Consider the following 14,486-nt stretch of genomic DNA (forward strand, 5'->3'; position numbering starts at 1 on the left):
TTTTATTTAAACTCCTGCGGTTATTTTACAAGCATAAACATGCACCATCATTCAACATAATTTTCAGAAAGAAACATTACACCGTCATTCAACATAATTTTCAGAAAGAAGCATGCAATCAAGCAGTTTACATAACACCGTTGGTAAATTTTACAATATGATGGATGGCATATCAGAGTGAAAATATTCCAAATATATTGGAACAAAATATCTGATTTTTCAATATATGAAATTGCTATACAAAATTATTCTATCTGCTAAGATTTCAAAACAATTCATTGCCGGGTCTTTACATAAAATTTATTCATTCTAACATGTGGAATTCCCCTTCCACCCTTTTACACATGAAGAGAAGCAAAAGCTGCAACAAGCTCATGAGTTCAACTGGAATTCACTGCAAGACAATATATTACATTTCCCTTAAAGGAAAAATTTTACAAGAAAATTGAATTTCTGATAAGCAGAGAAAGATATTATCTACTGCGGTGATAAGATTGCCAGTGTAAATCTCCCTACAGTAAAAGCAGACATTCACATAGGAGAATACACAGTCGTACTACTCCATAGACAAATGGTTCCAAATGGTTCTATGGACCCATCCACAAAATCTCCTGTCCCGTCCGTTGTGCTCAGATACTAAGCCAGTCAGTCGTCTACACACAAACCTGTCATCATACCCGAAAGACTCGATGGTTACCATCGAATCACCTGTATTGTACATCACACATTCTTTCTTCAGATACCATGCTCATTAACTTGTCACTGGGAAGTGTGAACTCCAAAAACCTCTTCCTGATTCTTGCAAGCCAAGTTTGATCTACATCTAGGAAGTTACTGCTCCTATACCTGCTGACCATGAGCAATAAAGAAGACAGCCCAACATTAGTGGCTATCAAATGATTATATGTATTTTCATAGACAATAATAAGCCACATCTAGAAATTATGCAACCAAAACTTTAGGGTTCAGTTTGTGTTGCTTGCACTGCATGATTATGCTGGTGGTTCTGATGATCATTATTGAGCAAAGGCAGGCTTATAGTGATTATCAATAATAACATTTGTTGAGGCAAGCACCACATGATTGAGGATGTTGGGCTCTCAAATAAGAACCAAGAGCACTGTATCCTTATTAATACATCTAACAAGAATAACACTAACTTGCAAGTGTACCTGATATTCCATGTCCGTCACCAAGAGGTTCATTTTTTTCAGCTTCCCGCTCAACAACAGGTGGTTCAGTTGGGCATTGAGCCAGCTGGGCAGTTGCAGATAGTTCAGTTGGCTTTTCGATAGACTGCCCTGTTCGGGATGGCTCATTTGGCTTTTCAGATGCCTGCCGCAATTTTGAGCCATGAACCCTTCTTCTTTTGGCTTTCAGACCAGTCCGTGAGCCAGTAGGTGCCACTGGTCGCTGTGCTGCCTGCGTATCATTTGTACGGACCAAATTATTAACCAATGGATGCTCAAAAAAAATTTAGCCATTTCACTGTGAATATCATCACAGCAGTTGGAGATCTAAATCTAATACGAACAACTGATAGACATACAACTAAAAGTCTAAAACACAAACCTGGTACATATGTGGCGGATAGATCCAAGGCATCATTGGTCCATTACCAAATGCTTTTGGGTCCACACCACCCTGCACATACAGATCCACTACTAAATAAGAGATATTTGAGAAGAAAAACATAATGAGGGAAAATAGGACATAATGAAAGAGAAGAGTCCATTTCATGGTAGAGACACAAAATTGCAATTATCCTGGTCATGCCTTATGATAGTTGACCACTTGACCCTTGTTGAACTGAGGGGTAATGGAAGGTGACAAGAAAATGATATTTGTTAAAGGGAATGGTGGCAAGTCTACTTCATGAACAAACAAATCCAAGGCACATTCAAGTTGCAGATAGAACAGTTCATTTTTCTTAAACAAATTACATACCGGGAACATGTAAACAAGGCCTGGCCGAGCTGCAGGTTGATTAGCCACATAAGGTTGGTGGTTCATAGGCATACCAAAATGGTTACCATAGGGGAAAGCACCCGGTTTCACTCCTTCCTGCAACAAAATGTAATTCCACAAAATTAGCACATCAAACAGAAGAGGCTAACTAGAGCACAAGATGTCATATTAAATATATGCAAGAGCCAGTTAATTTTGCTAGATTTTGTCCTCACAGGGGGTCGAAGATGAGGCACAGTTGGAACAACTTGAAACATGTAGCCCTCATTAGCACCATTTGCCATTCCTGGAGGAATCTGTTGACAAGAAGTCGGAAATTGTTAATTACATGGTACAAGTCTTTTAGAACTTGCCCTAACACATATGACACATCCCATAGTGCAAATCTAATAATAATAATAATAATAATAAATTATGCTTATACTTGATATTCCACTTGCAGAGGCAAAGCACCGTGTGGCCCAACATTCTCATTTGAATTCTGTTCTGCAGATACACTCTTCTTATTCCGGTCCACCTTCTGTGCTTTGGGTACACGAGATACAATCTTGGGTTGTGTATCTTCATATGTTTTATCACTTAATAAAAACTTCTCCACCTCTTTTATTAACTTCAAGGCAAGTTGATACTTATCTGAGATTACTCCCACTTCAACAAGTTGAAGGCATCGCATTGACAAATAATCATAGCGATCAACCCGGTTATTAGCTACCACATCATCTGAAGAACAGGCTGCCACATGCAACCGCTTGAAGTCCTTTTTCCACCGATCAAGAATATACTGTGATGGAATTTCATGCACTTGCTGCGATTTGAACACAGATAGAGCATGCCTACATAAAATTCCTCTAAACTGGAAAGACCCACAAATGCATGTAACATCCTTTTCTACAGAGTTATAAAGCACAGTGTGGTTCTTGTTCATTGTTTTCTTTCCATCTTCAAGAAAAATACACTCTTTGACATCAAATGTAGAAACCGAGGCATCTACATTAAGGAGTGAAGCATGACAATACATTATTGCTTCAATCTCATCTTGGAACTTTTTGAACATATTAAGAGTGTAAACTTTGGACAACTGCTCCTCCATATAAAATTTTGATACTGCAGGCCTTCTCTTGTGGAAGGTCTCAAAATCTGCTTGGGCCTCCTTCTCATATTTACTTTGCAATGCCATCTCATATTTACCAACAAATTGTTTAATAGCCATTTTTGTGTCAACATACCCATCAAAGAAGGTAGTCAGTGTATCAGACCGCTGAGTGATTGACATACCCGCCCAAAATGTATCTTTCAGGTAAACAGGGACCCAAGAATGCCTACAATCATACAGCAAGGTTAGCCACTCATTACCTTGCAGCCCGTATACCTCAATCATTCTCATCCAATCATCTTCAAACTCATCAACCCTCAAAGAGTCAAACACAGCCTTTTGGAACACTTTGCTTATTGCCCTGTACTCTGGCAAGCTTCCTAGTTTCTCAGGAACCTTTTTCATTATTTTCCATAAGCAAAAACGATGACGGACCCCAGAAAATACCTCTGCAACTGCACACTGAATGCTCCTACAATGATCCGTGATTATAGCTTTTGGAAGTTGCCCTGACATACAAGCCAACCATGCCTTGAGCAGCCAAATATAAGTCTCTACAGTCTCATCTGAAAGCAAAGCACAACCCAACAACACCGACTGACCATGGTGGTTTACTCCAACAAAAGTGGCCAAAGGCATATCATACTTATTAATGATATAGGTTGTATCAAGAGTGACAACATCACTATAATACTGATACGCAGCCCTTGACCTCGCATCAGCCCAAAAAACATTCCTAAGACAGCCATCCTCATCCAAATCCATGACATTGTAGAAATTCGAATTCTTAGCCTGCATTCTAGTGAAAAACAATCGAAGAGCCTCCGCATCGCCTTCCGCAAGCTTCAACCTTCCTCTTTCCACAAAGCTTTTAAACCCACTCTCCCCAAACAGCAATTCCTCTAGTCCACCAAACCGATCAAAAGGCATTTGGCTAGGTCTCAATCACCTGAACCATAGCATTCTCACTGCCATCACCATTGCCGCGCTTCTTGCCATTGCCTGACAACTGCTTATAACAATTCAAGAACCGAGCCATCGAAGGGCTCACCGGGTGATTATGATCAAGATTAGCTAACTCCAAATGAAGCATTCCATCACCCCAGAGCTTCACTCTGATCCTAGCTTGACAATTAGTAGTAGAAGTGGTCCTTTTCCTAAACTTCGGTTCAGGTCTTTTCCTCCCACCTTTGCAGCACATCAATTCAAGATACAAACACTGCCCTTCTTTGGTGAAAGACGACCTTCTCACAGAGACACCAAATCCAACACGCCGAGCATACCTCTTGTAGAATCTTGTCACCTCTTGGTGGTTCTGAAACACCATCCCGACTTCCGGAACCCCATCGTATCCTCCATTAGCGCCCTGTTCCCCATCCATCAAATCCTCATCCAAACCATCGCCACTACAACCATCATCCATCTCCTGATATTGATGAATCCCCCAAAAAAAATCACTCTTTTAGGTTTTTCAAGCAAGAAACACAAGAAATAGCGGAAAAGGGGGAATCAAGAGAAACCCTAGAAATTTAAGAGCGATCTCACCTTTGAATTGAGGATGCGACGGCGGGATCGCTTGGGGTCCTTTGATTTGGGGGAGCTCTCCTCCATCTAGGGTATGTGGATCAGGTCTCCGGGAAGGGGGTGATCGGCACGGCAGAGGCGGAGGCGGCGGCGGCGACGGAGGCCAAAAGGAGAAGGGCGGTGACAACGGAGAACGGGGTCGTTTTGTTGGTCTGTTTTTAGGGTCCGCGAGAGTGCATTAAAACGCCAGCGAAAGTGACACGTCGGATGAGTGCACCGATGCGGTGCACTTGTGTATGAATCTCTATTTATTGCGGGTTTTTTTTTAAAATAGTCCATCTGTGATGTGGCGGCTTATTATTGGTCGGATCCATGTGATTTTTAGGAGTTTGCTTCTTCTTCTGGTTCTTTTAATTTTAGAGTAATATTTCAAAATTAAGAAATTGAATATTCATTCAAAAAAATAAAATAAAATATGAGGATAGTAATTATTTATTGCTCCTCTATGAATTTTCGTAGATAATTCCAAATCATTTATTTTATTTGATTTTTTTAATTTAAAATGGTTTGTGAAATGGGAGTGCCTTGTAGTGATTGGAGAAAAGGTTAAAAACTACAACAAATATTAGCAAACCATTTTCAAATTAGTGATGTTGGTGAATTAACTCTCAAAATAATTCCATCTTTGTACAGTGGTAATTCCAAAATTAAAATAAATCAATGCTTATTTCAAATTGAGTTATTCTCAAGCAATTCCATCTTCAAGAACAATGGATTCCCAGAGGTTGACTAATAAAGATAAATGCACCATCAAAAAAATATGTTAAACCAAAAAATTTTATGCCAAAACTCGGAAAATAATTGACTGCAAGAAACAGAAACATCTGATAGTCTTCTTGATCTAGAATGAAACCACCAGACTTTGGTGAACTTAAATTCCATGTAAAATAGAATCGTAAAAAACCCAGAAAACAACAATGCCGATATAAGAGTTCAAGCTAATTAATTAAACTACAGTTTTTACTCATCATCATCCTCATCATCATCAGCAGTTGAATTGAGTGCGTTCAATCGTTCAACAAGTTTAGCCTTCCTCTCCTCATAGGTTAGTTTCTTCAAGTTATACCTGATGGAAAATGCCGCATTTATTTATTGATAGATGAACTACAATGGCCTTGAAAGAATTTTAGTGCAAAGAATTTTTACCTCTTGTGCTGCTTTGGTGGTTCTTTGGTGGATTTTACTGCTGTTGGATCTGCACGGATTGCAGCATGTACCTTCTTGTACATTTCTTCAATATCATCAACCTCAAGACCTTTCTTTATGTATCTGCTGAAATGTGTCTGATACTTCTCTGTTTCATCATCCAATAGGGACTGTAAAATTAGAACAGTGAAATAATTATTTATCCCAAGCTTTGAAGACCGAATTGAAACAGATTATCAGTTTTCAGTGGGGTGTCATAATAAAGGTAATAATGGAATCACTCAAGTTAGGATCAAACATGATATCAATAACAAGGGGATGGAGTCTGACCCTCATGTAAGATACAACATGCCCACCAAAGATGTAATTCCGGTGAGCGTCTGCATCAAGTTTCTTAGCATCCTTTTTAAAGCCAGCAAACCTCTTATCACTATGAGGAATATCAAGACCACCATCTAATGCACCCTGCAATTCATAGGATTTTAGCACTTGAACTTGCACATAAGAAATAATACCGAAATGTTGAGAACTTCAAACAAGAAACAACAAATGAAGTTCTAACAGGAAGCATACAAGATGAAACTAAAGAAATGGATGATAAAATTAAGAGAAAATAAGCATGCGAATAGCAACTAAACCCATAAAAAAATGTACAAGATGAAATTGCAGGTCTACAGGTTTTTTAATACACACATAAAAAATAAATACATAATGGAAACTTAAGGTCTTAAGGCAACAAAAAAAACTATAACAGGAAGTACGCAAGATGATGGTAAGGAAATGAAGAATAAAATCTAGAGCAAATAAGCATGAACATAGCAACTAAACCCATTGAAAAATGCACAAGACGCAATTACATGCCTACATGACAGTTCAATTGGCTTCGTTTCTTGTTTATTTTAACAAACAAGCATGTAAAATCCCTACGTTCATGTTAGGACAATTGCTACTTGGAGAAGATCATATAACATGCGCACTAATCCAACAAGGATCAAATTTCAAAAGGCTTCCACTCAACATAGCAAACACTAAAATCAACTTCCATGCCACGTCCATATATTAATACAAGCACAAGAAAGAAAATAGGAAGAGAAAAAACCTTAAGAGCACCAAAGACACGATTTCCAGTTGTAGTCCTCAGAAGACCCACATCAAGGAGAGCACGGAAAGGCCTCCTGCTCTCAGCTGGTTCAATAGAGAAATCTTCTCCAGTAGCCTGCCCAAATATAATCAATATTTAAACCTAAAGCCAAAGGAACAAAAATAAGTTGGCTATTTTGATTTAATATTGATAAGCATACTTCAACATTTCCTTGATATTCCTCATCCATTTCAAGCATCTTCAAGACACGACGAGCCAACAGAAGTCCGGTGCAATAGGCTAGTGTCAAAAGAACCCAAGGTTACTCGCATGTGAAATGGTGAAATGCAAACATATATCATACACAAAATTAAAAATTAAATGACTACCTGCAGCATAATTAGTGAGACCCACTTCAAGCCCGTAACGAGGTAGTTCATGGGCATAAGCAGAGGCTAAAATCATATCTCCTGCTATACTTGCAGATACTATTTGCGCAATAATATCCTTGTTGGTCTAGAATGACAAATGACAAAGTTATACCAATTGTTGCATAGTTGCAAAATTTAAAAAGAATAGAAATGGATTGCCAAAGAGTACATACAAAGCGGACAACAAATCGGTACTTGGGTGTGTTGTATTTGTTCTTGTCCTGATTAATCAACCGGATCCTTGCCCGGTAGTCTGTCTTTCCCTCTGGTGATAAGATAGAAAATTCAGTATTAAAAATTAAATAACACTACAAAGCTTAAAAGCACTTTCAAATGGAAACCAATATTACGTCGCCTTCTCTTAAATTTCACTTGGAACCGCTTGAAGTAAGCTTTGGTTTTTTGGGCTTTCACAAAGACCTGCAGTGCAAAAAAGAAAAAAAAAAGAAAAAAAAAAAACACTCAATAAGATCTAAAACTACATGAGTACAACACAAACACAGATGCCAAATGAACATCACTGCATAGAGCTGCAATCAACAACATTTGAGACAGAGATTCAAATGCTATATAAAACTGCTCTATCAATTTCAAATTGAATGCATTGAAGGAATGAAAATGAAACAAAGAGTAGCACAAAACTGAAAGATCACCTGCTATGAGTATTTATGTTAGAATATCTAATAGTCCCAAGTTAGTAAATTTCAAAAATATAGATTTGAGGCTCGGTTTGTCATCCTGTCAGCTTAAACTTTTCAGGCCCAAATAATATGTTTAGTTTGAACCTTACACTTAAAACATAGATACAAAGAACAAAAGCATATTCTCTATAATATTTTGTGAGCAATTAAACCATAACAAACATTAAAAATAAATCCATAGAAAACAACAAAAGAAATTCATCCAAACAAGAAAGGGAATAATCAGAAAAATATGAATGCCACAAAAATAAAGAATCAGAAATCCACAAAAAGGAGACTGATTGATCCTATTGATAATTTGATGTATTGCCGAATATAACATTAAAAATTTCAACGAGAAATGATATATGGCTACAATTCAAGCAATGTCTAATTTGAAAGCATTACGCTGTATGGCAAGTTAAAAATCCATCAATCTCGAAAAACAAATTATGGAAAGGAACAAATGTTATGAACTTCATAAGAACTTCTTGTTCAATATGATAGAGATCTAAAATGTCATTGGAAACCCTAGAAATGCAGATCAAAGCACGATTGAATACGAAAGGAATCCAGAAAATGAGGAGGAGAACGAATTCATACCATTATGCTCACTGATCTTCGAGCTCTGGCGCTCCCTTCGCCAACGAGCTTCGGCGGCAAAGTCGAGGGTTTTATGGAGGGGGAGCACTCGTTTCGATTGCACTAAAACCCTAGAAGTTGATCGACGGCTGTGGAATTATTATATTCCAAGATCGACGGTTCCCGTTCTGCTTGGTGTTTTTGCAACTTACCCCTTCTGTAATGTTTAATTTATGTATGGAGATATAGAAGGTTTTTGACCCAAGCAACAAGCACCGTTAATTTAAAATTTAAATCATGACATATACAGATGTGGAACGTACTTATAAGCTTAACAACATCTTGCTCTTATCTTGTAGATTTTGATCTCGAATTACTTCGAAATAAGAATTTTAGATGCCCAATACCAATAGGTCAAATAACTATTGATAAATTTAGAGTTTTTATGATTTTTTTTAAATTTTTGCATCTCTGGATTGTATATTTTCATATTTGTTCTTGGAAAAGTATTATATATTAAACTTTTTGATTAATACCAAATTAAAAGATACAGAATGGTATTTAAAATCTAAATTTAAAATTTATAACATATTGAAACTTTTATAGGCGCCTGAGTATAGTTTAGAAAATATTTAAAAAATACTAAAAAAAACGCATTTCCAGTGGATGTTGCAAAAATAAATTAAGACCAGCAAAATATACCACTGGAAAGCAAGAAAATACTTTTGCATGGACAATTTCTATTTTCTTTATTTGGAATTAGTTTTGCTATTTCCCTATTCTCTCAGATCCTTTAAAAAAAGCAGCTCTTTAGCATTATTATCTAAAAAATTAATTACAATTTATTATTTATGAATAAATTAAATCAGAAAACCAAATCAAGAAGCCTCAATTAATTTAAATAATAAATGCTAAACTCCTCAAAGCATCCAATGCTAAAAGTGCATGAAAACCATGACACCAAACAAAGCCAGCAAAGCATTGAAAAGAAACTAGCCGTTACACTCCTGCCCCTCACAACGGTCATATGAAACACCTTCAAATAGCCCCCATTTCTCCCCTTCCTCATTACACTCCTCCATCTTCTTCTCCAACTCCTATCTAAACTCTCCCTCTCTCTCTCTCTCTCTGAAACTTCTTCTCTGAAGAACTCAAGGAAAAATAATGGGAGGCCTAACCATCATCAGCCCTCAGCCATCATCCTCCATGTCCAGGTCACACTACCACACCCACAAAGCCTTCCTCTTGACCAACTACCTCCTCCTTGGCGCCGCCTCCAGCTGCATCTTCCTCACGCTGTCTCTCCGTCTCATCCCATCCCCGTCTGGTCTCCTCCTCGACTTCCTCCATGCACTCACCATCGCCGGAGCTATCTACGCCTGCGCCACCATAGCCGCCCACCCCTCCCCCTCCGGTAGCTGGTATGCCTTCCACATGATCTCCACTGTGCTCGCTGCCATCTTCCAAGGCGCTGTTGCAGTGCTCGTCTTCACCAGGACCGATGACTTCCTCGCTGCATTGAAGTCATATGTTCGGGAGGAAGATGCAGTTGTTATTCTCCGGATGACAGGCGGGCTCGGCATTGCTATGTTCTGCTTGGAGTGGATGGCTCTGGCACTGGCCTTTGTGTTGAGGTACTATGCTTATGTGGAGGACAGCAATGGTAGTTTGGCTATGGTGAGGAGGAGTGCTAAGGTGCAGCATGAAGAGGATCTCAGCAACTGGCCATGGCCTTTCCAGGTCTAGAACTATCTATCAAGTCAGACTATGTCTGAAAACTTATACCAAGTGTCACTATGCTATGGTGTGTTGTTTGCTTGAATTCTTTCATTGTTTGTTTCTTATATGTGTTTTGTGATCTTCTATCAATGTATTCCAAGTGTTCTTGGTGTGTTCTAAAAAGCCAGAATAGTAGTGACATAACTAATACTTTCAGTAAAATAAGATAAATGAATTGCAAGAATTCAGTAACACTTGTAACGTAAAATTAAAATTAAACCGCTGAAAGAATCTGGTTCCTCTGGAATGAAATTGGCTAAATTTTTGTGAGGTGATGCTGAATCAGTTGATGGACAAAGGAGGCCTTCAATCGACTAGCGATGAGGGGGAGGACTCGTTTGTTGTCTTCAATGGCCTGGTCTACACAGGATTCTAAGTCATTCAAAGGCATCTGTCTTGATCCGCTGGAGCTTTCGCAGCCTCGAACTTGTCTTGGCACACCATCAGTGACCGATTCATGCGCTCCTGAAGAAGTAAGGGGTGTGGTTAGAAGAACTGTCACAAATGCAGTTTCTAATCAACTCACAAGTAAAACACACAAATACAGCTTCTAAATTAACTCACACAAGTTTACATTCATCAAAGTTTCATCTTTGACAAAAAAGACACATATTTTTCATAAGAAAACACTAATTGAATTACTACCAGTACTTTAGAATTAAAACAAATGAGGGAAACCTTGTGACAGATGCAGCTTCTGATCAACTTACAAGTGAACAATTTTATCAAATTTTCAGCTTAGACAGAAAAATCCACATATGGATCATTTTTATGACAAGAAACACTAATTGCCATCCACATGGAGATCACTTTTATCATTAGCTCATAATACCACTACATTTGAATTAAAATGGACAAGGGGAACCTTGTAGCCAAGGTAAATAAATACCCAGTTTCACACATCACAAAGACATTTTCCATGCAACAAAAAAATGAAGAAAGAAATCTGCTCAAGGAACAAACAAGCATAAGAATTTGAATGACATGAGAATGAATTCTGAGAATGATTTGAGGAACACAGAATCATTATTTCATCTGTTACAATAGTGATTGGGCGAGGAAACATGTTAGGAGAACGTATTCAAAATAGATGACAACAATAACCGAATTCACTACATAGCTGAACTCTTTTTGCCTAAGAGCATAACAACATCATTGCTCTAGATGTCATACCCACCTCCTCTTCATCTCTCCACAATTTCATCTACAAATCAGAATGAATACAAACCACTAAAGAAAGCAAAGGAAACCAGATTCTTCATCTGTTACATGATAATCAACAATTCATCTATGCCCGTCCAAAAACACAACTTTTTCTCTTTTTACAACTGAAATGTAAATTAAAAAACATAAGAAAACCAAATCTTCAGGAAATTAAGGCAGGTAAGGCACCAAAACCCAAAGAAATAAAGAAACAAACAAAGAAAGGAGGGAAATACTTGGAACATGGCCATTTCCGTCTCTACCAAATTGTTAGCTTGAAGCGCAGGGACGCTGCAGTGCTCCACGCAGTTGTTGATCTCCTCCTGCCGCCGCCTCCGATCAAAGCACTCATACGCGCATTTGAAGTAAGCTTGCTGCAACAACGATTTCCATAGTTCCACCAAATTCTCATTCAAAAACCGAAACTTTTTACAATAAAATCATTAACAAATGGAAACGAAAGCACTTCAATATACTTATATACATGAAAAAACTCAGAACTTTGCAAAAATCAGATGAATCTATGACCTTAGGAAGTAGAGAAAAGGGAACACCTGGAGATTGAAATTGACGTGGTCTTGGATGGGTGCAAGCTGGTTCTGAGCCTCGAAGTTGACTTCTTCGAGCTTCCTTCGGATTCTCTCCGTCACGAGTCGATCCTGCGCCGCCGCTATGTGCTCCATCTCTTTCGTTCGAGAGAATCAAAAGGAACAGAGAGAGCGAAACAGGCATTGAGAAAAGCATAGGGTTTTTATTTTAGAAAAAAGCCCCTTGTAATCTCACATAATTATATTCATACTTTTTATTTGAATGTTTTGGGGATTTTATCCTGAATATCTTGAAAATTTATCAAAATTTTTTAAAAATATTTTGAAAAAAAAATCCATTTTCAATAACAATCTCTGGTTCTATTGGCACAAATGCTTTATTTAATGTGTTTTTTTAAAAATAAAACTGAGATAAAATTTCAAAACTCACACAAAGTAAAGTGAAGGTACAAATACTTATAAATTTATTCCAGATTTGTACATATTTATAACTTTCTGAAATTATTTATGGTTTTATTTGTCAAAAAAATTATAAATTCTTCAAGAAAATTAAATTTTTCCTATTTCACTGAGCATAAAGTAGTTTTTAAAATATAAAATATACAGTTTTATTTGAGTTTTGTTTTTCAAATTAGTCTTCATTTTTTTCAATGATTACCACAACAGCCCCATGACAGTTCAGAAAATTTTAAATTAGTAAAAAATAAATAAACTTCTGTCTTTTAAACTGCTTTTATGTGTTATTTTATGTTTAAAATGATGATTCCCTATTGTTATTTTAAAATTTAAGTCAATTTATCAACCTTTTAAAATCAAAGTAATAAATCAAGATTTGATCCGACACTAAAGTTAGGACTAATCTTATCCAAAAACAAGTCTATTTAATCTCACCCAATGAAAAAGCAGAAACACAACACTGCACTTACTACAAGTCTTTTGGAACCATAGCAATATATTCACATCACTCCCAAATCATGGACGGGATCACAAAGTGCTCTGTAGAACTAAGTGAAGGACCAATCCAAATCATTGGTGGGCCAACATCAAAAAAACCCCCGGATCATCATAAATTTCCATATTTCAAACATAACATGCTACTGCACAAGATTTGATTTCAAGTTTTCAACCAAGTTAGACTTGACTGTGAAGAACACTTTCCGACCAGAGCAAAATTGTCAAGTCAATTGAGCCATTTCAAAAACTTAACGTCCATTAGAAAGACCATCAAACCTTTCCTTCGAAATCTCGTATTTCCTATTGATATTCATAAGGCAGTCGCAACCGAAATCTATTATTCGACGCCTTTGTACATTAATTCTAGAGTATCTAGAGTTGAGTTTTTGTTCGAGATCGAACTGAGGAAGTACATTTTGCATCGGAAAGAGTCATTATTATTGGAAATTTCTGTGATGGAAGAGTGCAAGAAAAAGAGCGAGGCCGGATATTGTGTGATTTGTTTGGAAGAGCTTGTTCCAGGATCTAAGGTTCGACGTTTGCCGTGCTCGCATAGTTGTTTTCATAATGAGTGCATTAGTAAATGGCTTAAAAAGAATGATTCTTGTCCAATGTGCCGTTTCACTGCTTAAATTTTTGATATCTCATGTTCATGATTTGTACATAAATTTTGTATTTTGAAAATTAATATTCAGTGTGGTAAATTAAAAGCATTGTTTTTTCATGAGTATATTAACAAATTTTATATTTAGTTGTAAAAAAAATTAAGAATCAAAGTTAAATTAGGATTTGATCCAATTGTAATTAGAATTATCCTAAAATTAGAACTTATCTCCTCAAAATCAACCCCATTTACCAACTCAGTGAAGTATGCAAGAAAAAAGTGATGGAAGTGCTTATTGCAGGAATTGAGCTTAGACGTTTGCCATGCTCAACATCGTTGTTTTTATAGCAAGTGCATTATTAAATGGTTTGAAAATGATGATTCTTGCCCAAGGTGCCGTTTCACAATGGAAACTCTTGATGTTTAGGACTAATTTCCGGTGTAGTTAATCAAAATTATTTTTTATTTATATTATTTATTAAAAATCAATTAATTTTATATATTGACAAATAAGCGATAACACTTGAGAAGTTAAGAATGTAAAAAAAGTGGAGTGGGGGTTACAAACTCAATAAATATCTATATCTTTAATTACTTTGTGCAAACTTTAGAATTTGATCTCATATATTCTTTAAAATAAACACATTATGTAAGATACCCGATATCAAGGACAAAAGTTTACTTGTAATAATTATTTTTGACAAAGGTGACAAAATACAGCCCACAAAAGAGTTGCTAAACAATAAATAAATATGGTGGTGCACTAGTTATGGTGATTTACTGACCCTGTAAGGATTTATTAAACTCGTCCGTCACTAGGGTTGTAAATGAGC

The 14,486-nt window shown here is 36.9% G+C and overlaps 3 protein-coding genes and 1 pseudogene across 3 annotated transcripts; 1 reads left to right on the top strand and 3 right to left on the bottom strand.

Moving 5' to 3' along the window:
* Positions 1-195: 195 nt before the first annotated feature.
* LOC120270470 lies at positions 196-4,930 on the bottom strand (annotated as a pseudogene).
* A 516-nt stretch (positions 4,931-5,446) lies between these two features.
* LOC120269962 (60S ribosomal protein L5-like) lies at positions 5,447-8,723 on the bottom strand. Its single transcript, XM_039276945.1, has 9 exons — positions 8,587-8,723; positions 7,654-7,723; positions 7,477-7,568; positions 7,262-7,388; positions 7,093-7,172; positions 6,891-7,007; positions 6,122-6,256; positions 5,792-5,961; positions 5,447-5,711 (listed from the first exon to the last, which is right to left on the bottom strand). The coding sequence occupies exons 1-9, from the start codon at positions 8,587-8,589 to the stop codon at positions 5,606-5,608; spliced, it is 900 nt and encodes a 299-aa protein (XP_039132879.1). The 5' UTR covers positions 8,590-8,723; the 3' UTR covers positions 5,447-5,605.
* A 782-nt stretch (positions 8,724-9,505) lies between these two features.
* Positions 9,506-10,467, top strand: LOC120270968. Its single transcript, XM_039278060.1, has one exon. It carries the CDS (start codon positions 9,730-9,732, stop codon positions 10,309-10,311), a length of 582 nt encoding a protein of 193 aa, XP_039133994.1. The 5' UTR covers positions 9,506-9,729; the 3' UTR covers positions 10,312-10,467.
* Positions 10,468-10,485: 18 nt separating this feature from the next.
* LOC120270969 (protein FAM136A-like) lies at positions 10,486-12,281 on the bottom strand. Its single transcript, XM_039278061.1, is given in 4 exon segments — positions 10,486-10,753; positions 10,756-10,809; positions 11,784-11,921; positions 12,102-12,281. Coding segments are annotated over 4 exon segments (474 nt in total). The 5' UTR covers positions 12,231-12,281; the 3' UTR covers positions 10,486-10,600.
* Between the last annotated feature and the right edge of the window lie 2,205 nt (positions 12,282-14,486).

Source organism: Dioscorea cayenensis, chromosome 10 (genome assembly GCF_009730915.1).
Source record: "Dioscorea cayenensis subsp. rotundata cultivar TDr96_F1 chromosome 10, TDr96_F1_v2_PseudoChromosome.rev07_lg8_w22 25.fasta, whole genome shotgun sequence".
NCBI classification, from domain to species: Eukaryota; Viridiplantae; Streptophyta; class Magnoliopsida; order Dioscoreales; family Dioscoreaceae; genus Dioscorea; species Dioscorea cayenensis.

Coding starts and splice junctions, on each gene's coding strand:
- LOC120269962 (XM_039276945.1), bottom strand. Junction 7,569..7,653: donor GAAATTTAAGAGAAGGCGAC/GTAATATTGGTT, acceptor TCTTATCACCAG/AGGGAAAGACAGACTACCGG. Junction 6,257..6,890: donor GTGTCTTTGGTGCTCTTAAG/GTTTTTTCTCTT, acceptor TATGAATTGCAG/GGTGCATTAGATGGTGGTCT.
- LOC120270968 (XM_039278060.1), top strand. CDS start 9,730: ATGGGAGGCCTAACCATCATCAGCCCTCAGCCATCATCCTCCATGTCC.